Consider the following 20073-nt stretch of genomic DNA (forward strand, 5'->3'; position numbering starts at 1 on the left):
TCGTCCGCATATAGTGTGATTTTGAGGCCAGGGGGCAGGTTTCTTTTCAGATGGATGAGGACTAAATTAAATAATACCGGGCTTAACACAGCTCCTTGTGGCCCTCCCTTCTCGACGGCATAAAGCGCTGTGGGGCCATCCGGGGTACACATGAAAAGTTGGCGTCCTTGAAGATAGTCTGCAATCCATGCGTAGAGCCGTACTCCAAGACCAAGAGTTTCCAAAGTGTCAAGTATCGCTGTATGATAGACCGAATCATATGCTGCCTGAATGTCTAAAAATAATGCAGTAGGTATGTTTCCGGAGACCAATTCCTCTTCAAGTGATGAAACCAAGGCAATGACATTATCAATTGCGGATCTATTTTGCCGGAAGCCATTCATTTCCTCCGGGTAAACTTTTGCAGTTTCCAGGAACCAATTTAGTCGTTTGTAGATCATTTTTTCGAATAGCTTCCCTACGCAGCTAAGCAGAGATATGGGTCTGAAGGAGGCGTAATTCGTTGGCTGCTTTGATGGTTTCAATATAGGAATGACTTTCGCAAGCTTCCATTCCGTAGGAACCTCCCCAGTTATCCATGAGGCGTTGTAGTACTCCAGAAGGCGTAGGCGAGATGTGTGGCATAGTTTTGCGAGCGCTTCATAACTCACGCCGTCATGGCCAGGTGATGATCGCTTGTTTACGTCGCTGATTGCTGCCGTGAGCTCTTCGATGGTGAATGGTAATTCGAAGTCAGGAAGGGTAGCTCGAGGTGGACTAGGCTGACGACTTGTAATTTTCCGCAAAGGTTGTGCCCCGTTGGAAAGGAGCCTGCAGTACTGCTCTGCCACCTCTTTCAGGGATGCGCGCTCATGTAATGAGAGGGCGATAAAAGGATAAAGCTGTTGCGGCTCTTTGCGAATGCCTCTGACGACTCGCCAGATTTTGCTCAGCGGTTGTCGTATGTCCAGTGTCCCACAAAAGTCCCTCCACATTTTTCGGCCCAGTTTGGTGAGGTAACGTCGTATATGCCTTTGTGCCCGTCGACAAGTTCTGAGGTCTTCGATATTCTTAGTACGTAGAGCCTTCCTTTCGGCACGCCTTCGAATGGCACATAACCTTTCAAATTCCTCGTCGTTTGTTGGTACATTACAATGCTTAGTGGCAGAGCGGGTACTTTGTTTGAGGCAATGAGCTATTGTCGGTATTATTTCTGTATTTGTAGTCGAGGCTGTGATTCCTTTGTCTACGGCTGCTGTGTAAGCTTCCCAGTCTACCGACTTCAGTTTCACTTTTCTGGGCGACGTCCGAAAATGAAGGGCAGAGATTAGGATCGGGTAGTGATCACTACCTCGAGTCTCTAAATCTGTACACCATCCGAACATCGGGGCCACTTGACTTGATACGAATGTGATGTCAATGCAGCTAACAGTCGTCGGATTTTTCAGGTACGTTATGCTGCCATCGTTCAAGGGCTCTATATTGTATTTTGCAAAAAGCTTCGCCAGCTTGGCACCCCGACCACATGTATGTGAACTGCCCCAGATCTCGTTATGTGCGTTGAAATCGCCAGAAATAATATGTGGCGACTGAGTGTTTGTCAACAAGTTTTCCAATCTGGTCACGTCGAAAGGTGATCCTGGTTCCAAGTAGACGCCGATCAGGGTAAACACTTTGGATGCAATCACTGTGGTTGCGCAAATATATTCGTTCTTGTCATGTGGTGTTACGTCAATCGCAGAGGCAGGTATGTCGTTGCGAAATCCAACGAGCAGTCGGCTAATTCCATTTTGTCGCCTTGAATGATGAAAATAATACCCCTTTGGCCAAGCATGAATACCTACAAAATCTTAATGAACAGCCTTCTGGGCGTTTAACTTTTTGTGCTATACAGCTTACTGTGCCCTGAAGACGTTGTTAATTGACTGGCGTTCCGGCAAAGAAAAAGGGAGAAAGGTGGAGGATCACATTCTCAGTAATTCGCTGTTACAGTATTCTATGAAACAGGTCTGCATGCTTTAAGTGCGTTGTCACATTAGGCCGCATGCCATTTAAAAAAAACAGTGTTAAGGTATAGATCATTAGACGAACAAAAAAAACATTTACGAATACAAAATATTTTACTATGCCGGGTTAGGTGATATAGCTGCGTGCAATATGTGCATGTGACAAGGCGCCACGTCCAACAAGATAGTTGAAGAGCTTGCATTATCTTCCCAGCAGTTTAAGTAATTTCTTTCTCGTTAGCAACTATGGGTCCGTTTAAATCTATATATGGCGTTTATATGGCATTTTTCCTTTTCTATTTCGTCCTTATTTTCTCACTTGCTGTTTCAAACACATAGAAACAATAAGAACATGACTCGAACGATGGAATACACAGTTGTGTTCAGGCTATACTTGCTTCTTGATCGCGCATGCGAAGCTGCACAGCATAGCTTTAGCATGGCGCACATGAAAAGAAAACAATCACACGAACAACATGATGTGTAAACAACAAGTTTAGTTTAAGAAGACAAGTTCAGAAACAAAAGAACAAGATGAAACTAGTTATGTATATTGCCCTATATTGCCCTAGAGACATGTCGCTTCGTAGAACGAGAGCCTTTTCGACCAAGCGCTGCAGAAATTCTTCCGCTACGTCCGGCAGGCGGCCGACAAGGCGTAACGAAGCCAGCTCGAGCCAAGTCTAGGCGTCGTCCTGGTGCAGCTTGCGAGCGAGAATCACGAACACCAGCGGCGTAGCGTGGATTCAGCACGCCGAGAAGGTCGTCAGGGCCTGCCTCGCCTATACTTCGGAGAAGCCACACCGCCATGGCCGTCTTCTCGGTGCACCGACTAGAGCGAGAAAGCGCCGTTCCAACGACTGCGCATGGGAGTGTGTCTGGACGGAGATCATGTCATCCTTCAGGGATATGCGCTGTAATTCTACCTCTCAGCCCATCTGCCCATGGTGCAGCACTGGGGAATAATTATGCAGAGCTTCACCGCACCAGTAGCTGCCGTAATAGGCTAACGCCAACTCAGCGTCTGATAATAATGCCGATTTCCTTAAATTTAGCATACCCACAATGGGGTTTGGTCTAGTAGAGGGTGGCGCATTTAATGTAAACAACATATTAGGAAACTCGAGGCACTATCCGCGTTAGCGAATATATGTATAAGAGAAATCGCGCAGCATAGAATAAACATGAATGCAGTAAACTTCGGAATATTGCACGACAAATTTTAAGGATGGATAACGAGGATATTACGAAAGAACTGACTATAGTGAGGTGGCCCTTCACTATAGTCGTAACACTATACTGGCGAGTAATCGCAGCCGACGCTGGACCTGTGTAAGGCCAAACGTGTTCATCCGATTTTATGGCGCCGCTGAAAAGCGTAGGCCCACGAGTGCGGAGCCCATGATTGAAATCTGTTCGTGTCGATCTTGTCTTGTCTTGTGTCCCAGGCAGTGGCGCGTACCCACTATGGGGGATTGGCCAAAAAGCAGGTGGTTTTCCCTATGGTTAGAAGTAGAGAGAAACTCGATTTTTATAGTGGAGCGTGGGACGATAGTACTGTAATTTAGAAGGGCAATAAATATTGTTGGGAATGCCGATAAAACAAGTAAACGTAAAGAAATGAAATCATTTATATTGTGGATAATTTTAGAAATTCAGCAAGGTACTCTTTTTGTGTCTCTAATAAAATTGTAAACTGCCAGAAAAGCATCCCTGTGGCTTGATCCCAGTGAAGTCGCCCCAAAAGAAAGAATGGATGGCGAGGTTAGCGAGATGTCAAGTTTGGTAAATGAGTATTCTAATAGTTTTCTTTGTCTTAGAAAGCGGTGGCACGAGAGAAAGTAATGTTCGATAGTTTCAGGTTCACTGCAAAAAGAACATAGAGGGGACACTGCGAGACCTTTATAGGGTTGCTGAATTACTTCTTTTTCTTTTAGTTCGGCTTCTGCTATACCTTTTCTTTTGTACTTTGCTTCACCAGCACGCCTGAGTCAAAGTACTCCTTCCAAGTGGAGCGGAGCGACCCGTTGCCTACCTCACAAAAAGGAGGTGGGGGTGTTAGTGAGAGCAGCATTCCGGGCTAAGTTGGTAAACCTCTACTCAAGCATTAGTGCGCAACAAAGACGACAGGGACGTAAGGGAAGAAGACACACCAAGCGCAATCTTATAACTGAATTTATTGTCCCACTGAATCGGCGAAACCGATTCAGTGGTACCATATTGTAGTGATAAGATTCATTGTGCCCCTACATTGATTTATTCAGTAGTACAATAAATTTAGTTGAAAGTTTGCACTCAGTGTGCCTTTTTCTCTTACATCCATGTCTTCTTTGTTGCGCAATAATACTTTAGTAAGGGGTGCCAGGTTTAGATGTCACTTTAGCTGCCGCAGACGTCTAGGATAATGCCGCGCTTTTACGTCGTTGCTGCGGGCCCATGTAGTGCTAAGACAGCACTAAAAGAAATGAGCTAATGTCACCGTCTCAAAACAGAAGTGAGAGATCACCTCTATGCGCGAAAAATTTTAATGTGGGATGCGACATCGCAATCTCGTAAATGAAACGTCATATTGATGTGACTGACATCACCGAGAATTCCTGGTAAATTCAAGATGCAGGAAATCCGAATTTAATAGGACGGCTTGTTTTGTAGCCGTTTCATTAGGGTAGAATTTTCTTATCTTGATCGAGCAGGCGAAACGGAAACTACGCGGCCTTTCAGGGAAGCTACGGGAGAAGAGTCTACGATAATATTGAAGTATAAACCACAGTGACCCAGCCTGTTCTCCCAGTAAGTTCTGCACAAAGACAGTGAATCCCAAAATGTTGGAAGCCGACACGTTTTATGGCAACTTGCGCAGGGATGGGATGATGGCCAATAATTCTTCCTGAAAAATGTGCCTAAGATCAGGCAATTCTAAAGAGGTGCCATCGTCCTATCTCGGTGCATATGCAAGCACCAGTTATCTTTCGTTGTGTATACACCTCACTTTACCAATATTCGCCAAGCATGCATCATACATATTTTACATTTCGGCACAGCTTGTTGGCGGTGCAACGCAGAGCGAGATATTAAAACTGACCTCCCATGCATAAGCACATATGGATGAGAAATGTCTAGTTGAATAGGACATTAAGGACAACCAAACCCATCGCACTTTCTCGAATAGCTTTTATTAACAGGTTGACTAGAGCTTAGTTTCAAAATTTTCCAACAAGTGACGCTGAATGCTGCATTTTCTTTTCAGTTCGACACCCTATGGCGAATAAGCGACATCAGGTCCATACCGAATATGTCCCGGTAATACCACAAACCACTGCACCCTGGTTTCCTGATATCCGCGCCCTTCTTGGCAAAAACGAAAATTCCATTTCCTTATCTTACGAAGTTTTGCACCGACTGTAAAATGAGGTGCCCGCACGTCCATGTGTGCACAACAACAGTCTCGCACAGAAAGGTCCCATTTCTTGCCCACAAAAACGTCTGAAAAGTCATGTACGCAAACATACGCATGAATTCAACTCGGACGAGGCCGGATCATTTGGTTGACACACAATGAACCTACACGAATGCTCTTTGTAAGAGATCGTCTAACGTTTGTTAACATTTGCTTCGAAAGAAGCTATCTCAAAACGTCAGTTGTCCCCAGCAACCGAACCTTCCAGATCTATGTGCAATTAACTATAACTCAGAAAATGTAAGTTACAATAAATAACAATATAAACACTTAGATTCAACTATACATACAGCATGAGTATATATACAAAATTATGGTACAATCTAGAGTAGGTGCGAACGATCGTTTTAAGGGGGAGGTAAGGTACGAATTGGCTGCGGTTCGCAATGTGCGTGCTTATAAGAGATTGATCTACAGCAATATCCTTTTGAGGCATTTGACATTTGTTAATGGTTGTTTGGAAGGTCGCTAGCATAAAGCAAATATTGGCAAACCTTCCGAAACTCTCCGAAACGAATAAATTATAAGGGAGAAATTCAAACGGTAAATAATAATGAAAATATTAACGCATAAATCGTTAAGCCGACAAAGTGAACATGTGCACCTAAATAGGCTAGATTACGGAATAGGCGCGAACCAAAGTTGCTACTGATAAATCTAAAGCAGGGTCTGGCTTTTGTTGATGGTTGTTTGGAAGGTCGCGAGGTGAAACAACATGATAACAAACGTCCCTGAACTTTTAGGCAAACCTACCGGAACTCTTTCGCAAACCTTCCAGAACTCCTTCAAACGAATCAATTATGACGCAGAAATTCAAAACGATAAATAATAACATAAATAGTAACGCATAAATTGATAGTTACATAGCGTACAAAATTAATATGTACGTTTAAATTGGCTAGATACCGAAATAGGCGCGAACAGCAGTCGCTACTGATAAATCTCCAGCAATGTCTGGCCTTTCTTGATGGTTGTTTGGAACATCGCTACATGAAAACATGTCGGCAAACCTTCCGGAACTATTAGGAAAGTCTACCGGAACTCTTCATAACGAATCAATTACAACGCAGAAATTAAAACAAGCAATATCAACAAAAATAGTTTCGCATACATCAAGAATTAACTGCCAGACGAAATGAATATGCGCGCATAAATATAAGTAAACCCTCGTTAGCACGAACTCGCATATCTCGAAATATCGGTTAAGTCGAAAGTTTTCCACGCTGCGCCTTCCCCACCCATAGGTGTTATGTATTCGCACCCGTTTATCTCGAAGCATTTTTCGGGCGTAATACGGATATCTCGAAATTTCGAGTGCTGGTTGTCACTGGCTCTTTCAGTGACCCGGTCACTGAAATTTTCGGCATTTTGCTTAACTCGAAACTCTGCTTATCTCAAAATTTTTCCCGGATTTTACAACTTCGAGTTAACGAGGGTTTACTTACTACAATCTTAAATTGGCGTGAGATATGGTCGGTTCAGGAGATAAACGCACAGATCACGCATGAATATGCCGCCAACAAAGTAAGGGCGTGAAGAACTGCGCCCTACAGTCCATCCCTTCAAGCAAACGATCTCGCGGCATGGCGGGGTCTGATGACAGCGTGGCCTAAGCACTCCTGATGCATGGTCGAATTGACGGTGGGGAGCTCCGTGTCCACTGCAGCCTGTGCGTTCTCCAGTGTGGCTTTCGTAGCCGACGACCGGCTGGCCTCGGCCCTATACCTTGACTGGACTCGGTGGCTTCTCTGCCTCGCCCTCCGAGCTAAAGGCGACATCGGGCGCATGCGCGAACACAGCAATGGAAAACCCGGTGACCGAGTCAGCTCCTCTAGGCAGATGGCACTTCTCCATGTCTCGCTGGTGGGCCAAGGGCTGATGTGTTCTTGTCCGGCTCCAGGGTCGTGGTGATCGTGAACTGCGAAATAAAGCAGTGTCTCGAATCCCCTGGGGACTACTTTGCTGCACAGACGGTGGTATTTCAAAGCATTCGCGACGAATCACTTGGACAACCTTAGAGAACCGCGAGCTTTTTGCAGTATGCTGTACGTTCCCGGTAAGGGGCGGTGCTTTCGAAAGCTAGTTGTGAATTACAGTTATTTAGGCGTGCACTGGTGAGATCTTAGTCAGGACAAAACCGACCTAATAAAAAAAATGCTTATTACCATAAAGTGAGAGCAACAAAACTGATTGATCGAAGTTATCTCATAAATGAACTGCAAATTGTCGAGCGCTTAAAAAGTGACGAAGAGACGACACCACTGCGCAAACTCCAGAGACGTTATTAAGTGTCGTTTAACCGAAAATTCAACAAGTGGTGCTGCCTGCTAACCACTGACAAATTGTTCTTCTAGCTATTACCATGAAGAACGTGGAAGCTGCGTAAGAAGTGTGAAATGGCTATCCAGTTTTCGGCAATTTGCTAATTACGTGTGGGGTGCACATAGTGTAATAAAGAGGGCAGAAAATTAAAACATGTTGCCACTTTCATTCAGACTGTGTCGATGAAAATGTGTAGGCTACAACCACTCGATCAGACGTGGGCTTGGAAAATTTGCGACCCCGCAGAGGTAAGCCGACAGGGTGCAGCACTGGCGTAAAGGTAGAGCATCCGCCTCGCGTGCGAGAAGACCGTGGTTTGAATCCCGGTGCCGCGCAATTTTCCACCAGACTAAAAAAAAAAATCCGCGTGTTGATAAAATTGCATAAACAGGCCTGGAATGTGACCTGAACCCGGTGACCAGAACCGGTAACGCACTCCCTCACCAGAGCAGGATTGGCCACCCTAGTGCAGCACTTGGCCACAACCTCTTATATCAATACAACAACGAAACCCCGGCCATCAGTCCCCAGCACCTGCGAAGCAACTGACCACAGCGGCGGTCAGACCTGTCACGCAGCAGAAGGTGTTAAGAATCCCTGGGTCCGGACAGGCCGCCATTGGAATCTGAACCTGGCAACGTTTAACGCTAGAACGTTATCTAGTGAAGCGAGTCTAGCAGTGCTATTGGAGGAATTAGTGGGCAGTAAATGGGATATAATGGGGCTCAGTGAAGTTAGGAGGACAAATGAAGCATATACAGCGCTAAAAAGCGCACACGTCCTGTGCTACTGGGGCTTAGAGGAGAGACGAGAACTAGGAGCCGGATTCCTGATTAATAAGTATATAGGTGGTAACATACAAAAATTCCATAGCATTAACGAGACGGTGGCAGGTCTTGTGAAATTTAATAAGAGGTACAAATTTAAGGTCGTACAGGTCTACGCCCCCACATCCAGTCATGACGACCAGGACGTCGAAAGCTCCTATGAAGACGTGGAATCGGCGATGGGAAAAGTCAAAACAAAAAAAAATGGCTGTGGCTTAGCTAAGGCTAAGCCCAGGATGCGACGCATACTAGCCTTTATTTTAGTTGTTGAACCACTGTTTAGCCTGGTGAACTGCTGTTGCTTGGTTATATTTGGTTCGACTAGACGAAGAAACAACTCATGCGTTACTCTGCTTCGCCTTCAAGAGTGGAACGCGACAGCGTTCCCGTCGACCCGTCAAGGGGTGGAAGACAATGGGCTACGGCGCAGCGACTACGCGCCCCGCATTGGACGCGGTGAGCGTCGAGCAGCACAGCGTTCGGCGCGGCAACGAAATGTGCGCCTGAGCAAGCGACGCGCTCCTGAGCCTTAGAAACAGCTCGTTTCTAAGGCAACACCACATTCACTAGAGGCGTTTTTCTACCGATTTGAAGCATCGTACTCGTGGCTCAGTGGTAGCGTCTCCGTCTCACACTCCGGAGACCCTGGTTCGATTCCCACCCAGCCCATCATCTTGCAAGAGTTGAGCCAAAGCCACCTAGAAAATCAGTCTCTGTAGCACGCCGCAACCTTCGCTTCTCATTCCAACGAGCAGCTCTGTCTCCAGGAGGCATCTCACCTCGTGAGAGTCTAGCAGAGGCAAGCGCAGCTGCTTATATACCGCCGCGACGCCGCGAGCGACGGCGCGAGTTGGAGCCCCGTTTCTCCTCCGTCGTGACGTCACGGCGTCACGTGGTATTGAAGGCGACACCGCCGCGCCTGAGGAGCTGGGTTGAGCTCTCGTAATATGCTTCGCATAATACACTATACTGATGGGCGACGTCAATGCCAAGGTAGGTAAGAAGGAGGCTGGAGCCATTTCAGTGGGGGAATATGGCATAGGCACTAGGAATAGCAGGGGGGAGTTATTATTAGCCTTTGCAGAATAGAATATTATGCGGATAATGAATGCCTTCTTCGACAAGCGGGATAGTCGAAAGTGCACGTGGAGGAGTCTGAATGATGAGACTATAAGTGAAATAGACCTTATACTCTGAGCTAACCCTTGCATCATATAAGATGTGGACGTGCTCGGCAAGGTGCCCTGCAGTGGCCGTAGGACGGTAAGAACTCGAATTAGCCTAGACTTCAGAAGGGAACGCAAGAAGCTGGCACATGAGAAATCGATCGATGAGTTAGCGGTAAGAGGGAAAATAGAGGAATTCCCGATCAAGCTACAGAACAGGTATTCCGCCCTAACTCAGCAACAGGACCTTAGTGTTGAAGTTATGAACGACAATCTTATGGGCATCATTAAGGAATGTGCAATAGAAATCGGTGGTACCTCCATTAGACAGGACGGCAGTGAGCTATCTTAGGAGAGAAAAGATCTGATCAAGAAACGCCAATGTATCAAACCTCTAACCCTCTAGCCGTATGTAAAAATACTGAAAGATATCTGTAGCGTCTCCCCAGCCACCATAGTCCTCCATAAAGAAAGCAACAAAATCTCAATAAAGAAAGGCGTCTGGTATGAAGCTATGATCTCTCCAATGCTATTCACAGTTTGTTTACAAGGGGTATTCAGAGACCTGGATTGGGAAGAATTGGGTATAAGGGTTAATGGAGAATACCATAGTAACTTGCGATTCGCTGATGATATTTCCTTGCTTAGTAACTCAGGAGTCCAATTGCAATACATGTACACTGACCTAGAGAGGCAAAGCAGAAGGGTGGGTCTAAAATTAATCTGCAGAAAACTAAAGTAATGTTTAACAGTCTCGGAAGAGAGCAGCAGTTTACGATAGGTAGCGAGACACGGGAAGTGGTAGGGGAATACATCTACATAGGGCAGGTAGTGACCGCGGATCCGGATCATGAGACTGAAATAATCAGAAGAATAAGAATGGGCTGGGTACGTTTGGCTGGCATTCTCAGATTATGAACAGCAGGTTGCCATTATCCCTTGAGAGAAAAATGTATAACAGCTGTGTCTTACCAGTACTCACGTAAGGGGCAGAAACCTGTAGGCTTCCTAAAAGGGTTCTGCTGAAATTGAGGACGACGCAACGAGCTATGGAAAGAAGAATGAGGGGTATAACGTTAAGGGATAAGAAAAGAGCAGATTGGGTGAGGCAACAAACGCGGGTAAACGACATCTTAGTTGAAATCAAGAAAAAGAAATGGGCATGGGCCGGACATGTAATGAGGAGGGAAGATAACCGATGGTCATTAAGGGTTACGGACTGGATTCCAAGGGAAGGGAAGCGTAGCAGGGGGCGGCTGAAATTTAGATGGGCGGATGAAATAAGGAAGTTTGCCGGGACGACATGGCCACAATTAGTACATGAGCGGGGTGGTTGGAGAAGTATGGGAGAGGCCTTTGCCCTGCAGTGTGCGTAACCAGGCTGATTATTATTATGATGATGACAATTAAGTTGACGATGATGATGATGATGAAAGGTAAGCCGACATAAGTATCTTCATGAGAGCGCGCCTTCCAGGGACCTTGAATTACACGGAGTAAGGCGTTAGTTGTGAATTTGCTTGGTAATTCTTTAGGTGCGAGCGTGAGGTAGTCACTCATCTTGACGGGAGGGCGAGAAAGGGTGTCTTCGACCAAGCTAGGCTAAATGGAGAAGTTTCGATTCAAGTCGTTTTGTGTTACCTCAATCGCTTTCTTACATCAGTGGCGTCACATCTGCACGGTTGAAAAATAATGAGGAAAAACTTCGGCTGTACGAAAAAGACACGCTCCCTTACTGCGCTTACAAGCTCTGGTCAGGCCCACACCGACTCTCGGTGCGCATAGAACCCTAGAGGCTCCTGCGCAAAAAAAAATACTCAATGCACCCTGAAGAAGTTTGAGAGACGGCTTTTTAAGGAATACACGACTATAGGAAAGTGTGGATCGATCACCCTAAGACGCGTGCAGGGAAATCACTCAGTGCGGCAGTCATTCCAGCTCTTTAGAGCATCGAAGAGCAACGAGCGACGCAACAGCTGTCATCCGCTGGTGACGTTTGTTAACGTCATGTGCACAGCGCCACGAAAATGTTCGATGATGTACGATTCCTGCGCGGCTTTCAGGCGCATGCGGGGCAAGGAAGAACAGCCGTGTGCGAGTTTTGCGTTACATAGGCGGTAAGCTCACCCCACTCGTGCTCAGGGGACTGATTTCCATGGATCCTCAGACACCAAAAACAATTTCATCCGCACGAATCTGCGGAAAATTTGCAGCAGGCGCCCGCTATCCATCATCTACCTGCCTGCTGATAAGCCTAGATACGATTTAGTCTTTTAATGTTACCCAACGCACCACAACCCGCGAATAGCGTGCAGAGAGGCGCTGGCCAAAACATTTCACGGAAGCATTGCACAGGGTTGATACGGTTGCGTGTTCGGCGTGTTTGCATGGACAGTTTGCATGGACGTGTTTGCATGGTTCAGGAGTTGCATGGACATGCAACTCCTGAACCTCGCCTACTCGAGCATATGCAAGTAGTCTTTGGATGTGGAGATCCTCGGAAAGTTAGTACTGCGGCGCAGCGCATTCTCATCTGAGCGGAAGGAACTGAGGGAAGGGGCTGCCCACCGACAACTGAACGGCTCACGTGGGCGGTTACAGGGCATTCGCGAGTTGCGAGATCTCTACAAACAAAATGTGTACTGTGTGTCCCAAATAACGTTGATCAAGCAGTTCAATGAAAAAAATATACACATATTCAAGAATACGGTGCTAGATACAATTATAACACCGACGGCGTTTGGCTGCTGCAGCGGTCTAACGACCGAATACCGGAGATCTAAAATTCTTACTTTGAAGTTCGTTTTCCGAATCCTTTTTCTCGTTGAAGAGCTTGGCCAACGTCAGCTCGGACACCTTACGTACTGATGAAATGAGCATACATGCCGCAAGCAAGTCAATTTGTTTGAAACATGAAATCACCTCAGCCGTATCACTTTCTCAGTACTAGTATACTGCGTTAAAAGTGCAGTCTGTTCACAAGTGACAATATTTAGACGACTGTGATACCGCGACTACGGAGTCACATCCACTTTTTCTTATTTTGCGGAGTTCTTTCATAGGCGCGGAAAAATCAGTTCCGCATTTAGCCAGGAACTTAATTCACTGGAAACGCGCGTTTCCTAACGCACTTCTTAGTTTTCTTTTTGGAAGTATTTCTCTAACTTTCTCTATGCATACCAATTGCAAATTGGATTAATATTAGCTCATTAGGCAGCTACTAGGATGTAAAAAATTTGTTTGCCCTTGGAATGCCAATTTTACATGGCTTTATTCGTGGCATTTTAAAGCGCAGTTTAAACTGACTAACTTTAGCTGGGACGTCTTTATAGTTCGCTCTGTTCTTTTGAGCTTTTATGTGTGACATGCGGTTTGTTAATTTATGAATCCCTGTTCTTACTTTTATTGCCCCCTCCCCTTCTCAATCTCCTGAAGCCCGCTGTTAGACAGGAAGGTGTGCTTCTCGACCATTAAAGCCCGGGAAACAAAAATTTTCTTCACTTCCTCCATTACAAATCCTATATAATGAAACAACAAGTTAGCACCACTACTATTACTACGCCAAGGTGGTCGTAATCACGTCCCTCTTTGCTTCTTCGCATTCGACATGGGGGAAACCCAATCCTCAGGCACCGCCTCTCTAAGCGCACAGGTGTCCTCACCTTCTGCTTCTCAGCGCGGTCACCTGTTGGCGACATGGTGCGAAGTTTAACAATATAATGGCTAAATCGATAGCGTGTGTTTCTTGGTACTGTCAGACCCACATGCCAAAGTCTCGTCATCTGAATACCACAATCAACCGCTCTTCAAGCGCCAGCGCTCAATCGCAGCAATATAGCCTAAAGCTGCGATGCTGAAAATGTTCTATACAAGGTAATTTATATGTTATAACTATTAGGATACTTCAAAGGAACCTGTCCCTTACTGGCTATCCATATCAAGCAATTGTGAGGTGAAGAAATTCAGATTACCAGTAACCTTGTAAACGGCGAATCCACGGGGTGGCTGATGGTGGAAGAAGCCAAAGTGCTTCGCCACGGCGGAGGACCGCTTCAGGTGGCCGCCTCAAGCTAATGTTGCTGTAAGGCATTTAGTATGCGTGTCAGTGGCTTTTCGCGTGGCTCTATAAGGGTAGTCACTGGCGAGAAGCATGCTAAATTTAAGCGACACTAAAGGCGGTCGCTTGTCTAACGACGGAAAGCATTACCCTTAAGGCCGCAAAACAATTGACTGTCTTGGCTTGTCTCAAAGCTAAAAATGTTACCTTTAAGGCGGTAAAAAGTTCGCTGTGCACGACCACGAGCTAAAGCTACGGTTGGAATGACAGAAGCTGCCGTTGAAAGACATAATTCTGACTATTAGCTGAGGACAATAATTTGTCACACGAAAGTTGAGCAGGTTTAGGCACAGTTTTCGCGCACTGAGCCGTCCCTATCATCACGTTTACTTCCGATGAAAATTGGCAGAAAATAAAAAAAAAGTTGTTTTGTACATATTGATAAGTGCATATTGCGCGTTTCTTGTGGACGATGCACACAGGCGCCCTGACGAAGGCGATGAACACTCTGGCTCTCGAGCTGTCAGCTGAACTGGCCAGCGCTGCAGTTATCCTATGTGAATATACTTTGTAAATAGTCTCTGAGTGTTTTACATCTTATATGGCTACTTTAAGGCCTTTTACGCGCAAGCGTAACTGGCCACCTAGTGAAATCGGCAAATGCTTGTTGGAAGCCGCGAAGGAGGAAACCGCCTCGATGGAAGAGCCTCGCGCGCCGGCGAAAGTATACAGTAGCGCGACGAGCGCGCACCAAGTTAACGCTTCCTAGAGGAAAGTGTAGGTAACGGTGAAATAAAACGGGATGGAGAAATAAGACCAAGCGTGGCGGAGGAGGAAGGTAGGCGGAGGCGCACTGAGTTCACCTAGGTTGACTCCTCTGGCAGTTGCTACGGTTTTCGTGACCGCTCTCGAGTTACCGGGTTGCTGCCGTGATCGAGTTGCCGAGCGCTGAGCGAGAAGGATGGAGCACCAACGCAAGCGGCTGCAGGCCGACCGCGAGTCGACGCACCCCGAAGTCGTGGCGAACCGCCGGGCTCAATCTGAACGAGTGCGGCAATAATCGGGGACTTCGCATGCCCAGGATACTTCAGAGGAACGTGCTAGGAGGCTTGCGACAATGCGGGTGTGCTAGACAAGAGGCTGTACGTAGCTTAGAAAGTGTTCAACATCGTCAAGCCCGTTTGGAAGCCCAGCGCACTGTCTTGCGCAACGAGCGGAAGCGCAGCACCCGGCTTCATGCGGGCGCCACAAGAATGTTAAACAGGAATTTCAGCAATAAACTGTTTGGGTACATGTGTACTGTGTGTGATCGTCTCTGGCATCTGGGAGATATCCTTTTCGTCTAAGAAGCGTAGGCTCTCGTGCTGCAGCAAGTTTCGTGAAGCGGACGTAACAGCCTTGAATGTTTGCAACACTTGTCAAAGTGCGCTCTCGAAACGTCAGGTCCAGGTCTCTCTCCACTTCCAGCGTGTACGTGCATCCGCCCAAGCCACCTCACTTACCCAAGCCCAACTTGGCTGTAGAAGGGTGGATATCCCACCGGGTACCGTTTATGCAAATTCGGCGGCTTCTCGACAATGGCAGCCAATACCAACTGTGGTGAACGTGCCCGTGGGAACTGATACTGCCGTGAGGAAGCGCAGCAGCAGTGAGCTAAATGACATTCGTGTTGTATATCGCTTCAACGCAAACTCAACAGCGAGAACACAGCGCCATTCAGATATGGGCCATCGGCGGCGTGGGTATAGCTACAATCTGCCAATCATTTTCACGATAATGCGCGCGCGGCCGCGTAATTCGCAGTTGCAGGTGGAGTAAAACGCCGCCCTTCTCCCCCCCCCCCCCCTCTCCACTCCCCGAGGGACCAGGCACGCGAAGCATGACGGCGCGCTGCGTCCCCGCTTTCCTATTTTTAGCACTCTAGATTGAGCCGCGATTGTCGACTCACCGTCGAACCCTTTCACTCGCACCATACAGAACGTTCACACATGCAGCATGCGACACTCGGAGACATTGTTAACGGCCTTGGACTTTACACAGAACATCGAGGTGACGACGACGGTAGAAATACGCATGTAGTGTTCATATGATTGCTATCGTAATTACATAGGAACGGTACCGATACGCTTGCTCGTAATCCGCATTCACGAAGTGAAGCGTTAGAAATTCTTCTATTGGCAATTGACTGTGATAATTATTCATTTGCACTACATAATAACACACGCAGGGCCCCTCTCGGTGGCTGCGTCGAGAACTATCCTTGTCACATCTATTTGAGTTGCCGCACGTATGACACGCGAACGATGTATGCTAGCGAAAACAAACTTTAAAGATAACGTTGCTTATCATGTCCCTGCACTGTGGAGATAATTTGACTGCTCACAACTGTGCAAGCTCACACCGACGTCAAAACGCCGCACTACCGCAAACTCTTCGAAATTGTGACATTTCATAAACGCCCAATGGTGCATCTATTAGGCAGTCAACGCATGCGTGAAAATGCGGAACAAATACTGCTACAAATATCCTACATGCAAGCTAGCGCTTTGAGACCCTTGTCGCGTCAGGCTCGCCTCGCATATAAACAATTTACGCATAAATTACGATGGTGGAGAAGTCCTAGGTGGCCATGAATATATAAGTTGCGGGGCGCATTCGTGGGTGCAATTCGCTGCGCGTCTCCCATCGTACTGTGACGTAATAGAACATTACAACAAGTTCGAGTGACTTATGTGCTGCAATTGAACACCGCTTTGATGCTGGGTAAACATCCACTTGCTCTTGTAAGTCCAACTACACGGTAAAAACGTTAACACCCTTAAGGGAGTTTTCTTGTCGCACTGGTAGCCCAATGACCGCTATGGCCTTACGGAAATTTTTAAATAACGACAATGGTGCTTGAACAGGACGTACGATGACCAAGGACGTACTTAAAAACTGAGATCTCTCTGACAGCCTTGGGCGAACAGAAATATCCGACAAGAGAGTTTGATATTTATCCTTGTGAAATTCTCTTGCAGGATATTCCTGTGTTCCCAAGGCTGTCAGAATGAGATAGTTCTCAGCTAAGTTTTTTTGTCATCGTACGTCTAATTAGAGCTCCGTTTTCGTCCTCTAAACATTTTTGTAAGGCCCTAACGATTAGGGTGTTACCAGTGCGATAAGAAAACACCATTAAGGGTGCAGATGGCTTTGCAACATGCAGCGCATCTGCCGTCTCAATGCGTTGGCCTTGCTAGCTCACTGATTTTCAAATAGCGTGAGATATGCATACTTCTAAGATTACCCGATGCGAATAGCCTTTCTTCACTCGTTTGTTCACTTGTTTCTCGAATATCGCATCTTCCCTCATAGTGACACACGTCATGTATCAAAAGCCATAAGAGTACGTTAGCTAATTAGCCAAAATTAGCCAATAATCTTCATTTCATCGTTTATACTGCTGCTCTAAAAGGACAGTATTCGAGGATCACGCCGCCAGACGCGAGAGATACTCCCATCATCTGAAAAGCACTGCTGGTTGCATTGCTTGCTGCTTTCTATCACAAGACCACAGAAACACCGCGCGACAGCAAGTAGTGCTTGACAAATATGTGCCAATATGACAAGTGATACAAGAAAGACAGTCAAGCCATATATGCGAGTTTTCACACCCATAGAAAGTGGAACATGTTTAACGACTTGTAACTACTGAAGGTGGAGAAAGTTTGATGGGAAAGAAGTTGGGTACAGCAATCCCAGGAAGAGGGGGAAATTTTCTTCCATCTCAATATTTTCCGATAAGCCCGTAATGGGCTTCCTTTGTATTTCCATGCTCCAATTTCCGTGTATGGCAATTTTTTCCTTGCTAGAATTGGCATCTACCTTGCGCGCTTCCACAGAGCGGATTTGCCAGGTATCCAGCGTAAAGTACAAGTCTAACGTTACAGTTGACAGCATAACACCGTTTCTGTTTACATAAAATTTCGCCCACAGTACCTGCCACCGATGAAACTCTGGTGAACGACGGCTGCTTCTGATCCAGGACCTTGCCTCTCAGGCATAGGGAAATACGGCGAGACAGCCGAAAGCAGTAGAGGATCGGGTCCGCCATGAGCCAAGTCGCGGCGTCGCCTTGGTGGAGCTTGCCAACAAGAACCACGGAAGCCAGCACACCATCGTTGACGCTGCCTGCTGACAGGATGGTCGAGGACTGTGAAGATGGTCTCGGGAAAGCCACGTTGCCTCTGCTGTCGTCCATAACGAGAAAGCTCCGTCCGAACGTCTGCGCGTGGAAACGTGATTTGAGCTCATGCCCTGCTCGAGCCGCTCTTGTTCGAGCACGTTCGCGTGGCAACGCGCTGGACGATGATGATGATGATGACCTCATATTATGGCTCATACTCCCACTGGGTGATTGGCCAAGGATGGCTTGTTGAGACGTTTACTTATTCCTTGGAAGCATTATATAACAGATTAAAACAAGAAAGAAAACATACAAAAACAAACAAAACTTGAAACATTACAAATTTATTTGTTTCGTTGATATTATGCAGCCGCAAACGGCATCAATCAGGTCCCTGTGGCTGAAACGTATATTTGATGTGCCGAAAGATAGTATCCTTTCAGATGATAAGATTAACCCTAGTTCGCCAAGCGGAATTTCTTGAAGTCGTTTCCTTAACAATTTGTATCCGCGGCATAACAAAAATTTGTGTGGCTCTGTAACTGCAAGCACTAGAACCCAGCGAAGCTTCAGTAAGGCCAGTAAAGCAGTGCCAAACCGCCCGCAACGCGTCCCTATGGCACCCGCCAAAACGTCTACTATGGCGCGCGCGATTAGCGTCGTCAAGGCCGTACTAGCCTCCTGAGTCCCCGCTATGGGGATTTGTCCAATATATTGGACATTAAGAAATAAGACAGCACTTCAGTCACAAGGCTTTCATCCTCATGAAACCGCACTGTCCAACTTATTGGACACCTGCTTGCGCCATCTATGCAGCATTGATGAAAATACATCGTTCAAATTCCTGCCGAAACAATTCCACAATGGCGGCATTCAGCGGCGCGGCGTTTTACGGCAGCTGCCGGAGAAGTAAGCACTGTTTCTCGTATTTCTACCTGCTTTCAGGGCATATCTTTGATATTATAATAAAGTTAATACAACAGCATAAGCGCAGAATACGAAATTTAAATTTTTGGCGCGCTTACTTTTTTTCACGATTCCTTTGATTTCGCGTGTCCATTATGTTGGACGCTAGGACTCAACCCGGTTATTTAGACCGCGCTTTTGAGATGGCCTTGTTATGAACAGCAGGCGAGTACTGTTGGCAATTAGCGGCTTGTGGACGAAATCGCGTCTCTTTTTTTTCTTTAGGGGACCGGCCTCGCGTGTCTGATGAATTAGGCGGATAACCTTTCTTTTTTCAATCCATGGCTAGGACCCGCAAGACACCTGTCGCAGGTGGTCTCGTAAAGAACAGAACATATCGATGTCCCTCGACCAGATATTGTGCGCATGTACAACGTCAACATGGGGGGTGTTGACAAGGCAGACCAAATGATAAGTTACTACAGGATGAAAGCACGCGTCAACAAGTGGACAGTCAGAGCCATCTTTCACCTCTTCTACATTGCCCTCAGCAACTCCTGGGTGCAGTACACGCGGGACGCTCCCTAAAAAACAGCGGAAAGAAATACTCAAATCTATGCAGTTCCGCCAATCTGTTGCTTAGACTCTCGTGGCTCAAGGGAAGAAGCAGGATGAAACGAAGAGTGAGAACAAAGCCGAGTTGCATCCGCCATCAAGGCAGTCTCGACTGTCTTCTCGAGAACCCCCAAAAAAGAGCACTACCCACTGCTCAATGCTGGCTGACACTGCAAACGCTGCCCGTTGCAGACTACATGGCTGCGACATGGAAACAAATCTTTTTCACGAAATGTCGGCTCTTCTTCGGCATCACCCAGGAACAAAAAGTGTTTTGAAATTGCCCACAGGAAGTGAACACAAGAGCAAAATTTTTGTTGATAAGAGGAATGCTCTTTTTTGTACTTTATTCACTACTTTGCCTTTCGAGTTATTAAAATATTTTTGCACACGAGTTTGAGCGAAATATCTGCGGTATGACATTACGTGCGCGCTGGGTGAAAAAGACCGGGTAGCATCCCAGTGTCCAATATATTGGACATCGCGCTGAGCTGAAACTATCAGGGCTGTTTAAAAAATATTTGACACTTTTCATCTTCATACACCTACTGACTTATTCTGAAAGTTTGGTAA

General features: G+C 46.5%; 1 protein-coding gene across 4 annotated transcripts in view; it reads right to left on the reverse strand.

Moving 5' to 3' along the window:
• Nucleotides 1–20073, reverse strand: part of LOC139054765 (uncharacterized) — a 60175-nt gene that overhangs the window by 22474 nt on the left and 17628 nt on the right. For 3 of the 4 annotated variants that reach the window (XM_070532362.1, XM_070532359.1, XM_070532358.1), the window contains 3 exons: nt 17793–18078; nt 13729–13836; nt 7168–7360 (listed from right to left, as the gene is read on the reverse strand). In XM_070532362.1, the coding sequence (XP_070388463.1) occupies nt 7168–7360; nt 13729–13836; nt 17793–18078 (587 nt within the window). The remainder of the gene's footprint in view (nt 1–7167; nt 7361–13728; nt 13837–17792; nt 18079–20073) is intronic. The other variant, XM_070532360.1, reaches the window with a different exon arrangement.

This window comes from Dermacentor albipictus, chromosome 1 (genome assembly GCF_038994185.2).
Source record: "Dermacentor albipictus isolate Rhodes 1998 colony chromosome 1, USDA_Dalb.pri_finalv2, whole genome shotgun sequence".
NCBI lineage: Eukaryota > Metazoa > Arthropoda > Arachnida > Ixodida > Ixodidae > Dermacentor > Dermacentor albipictus.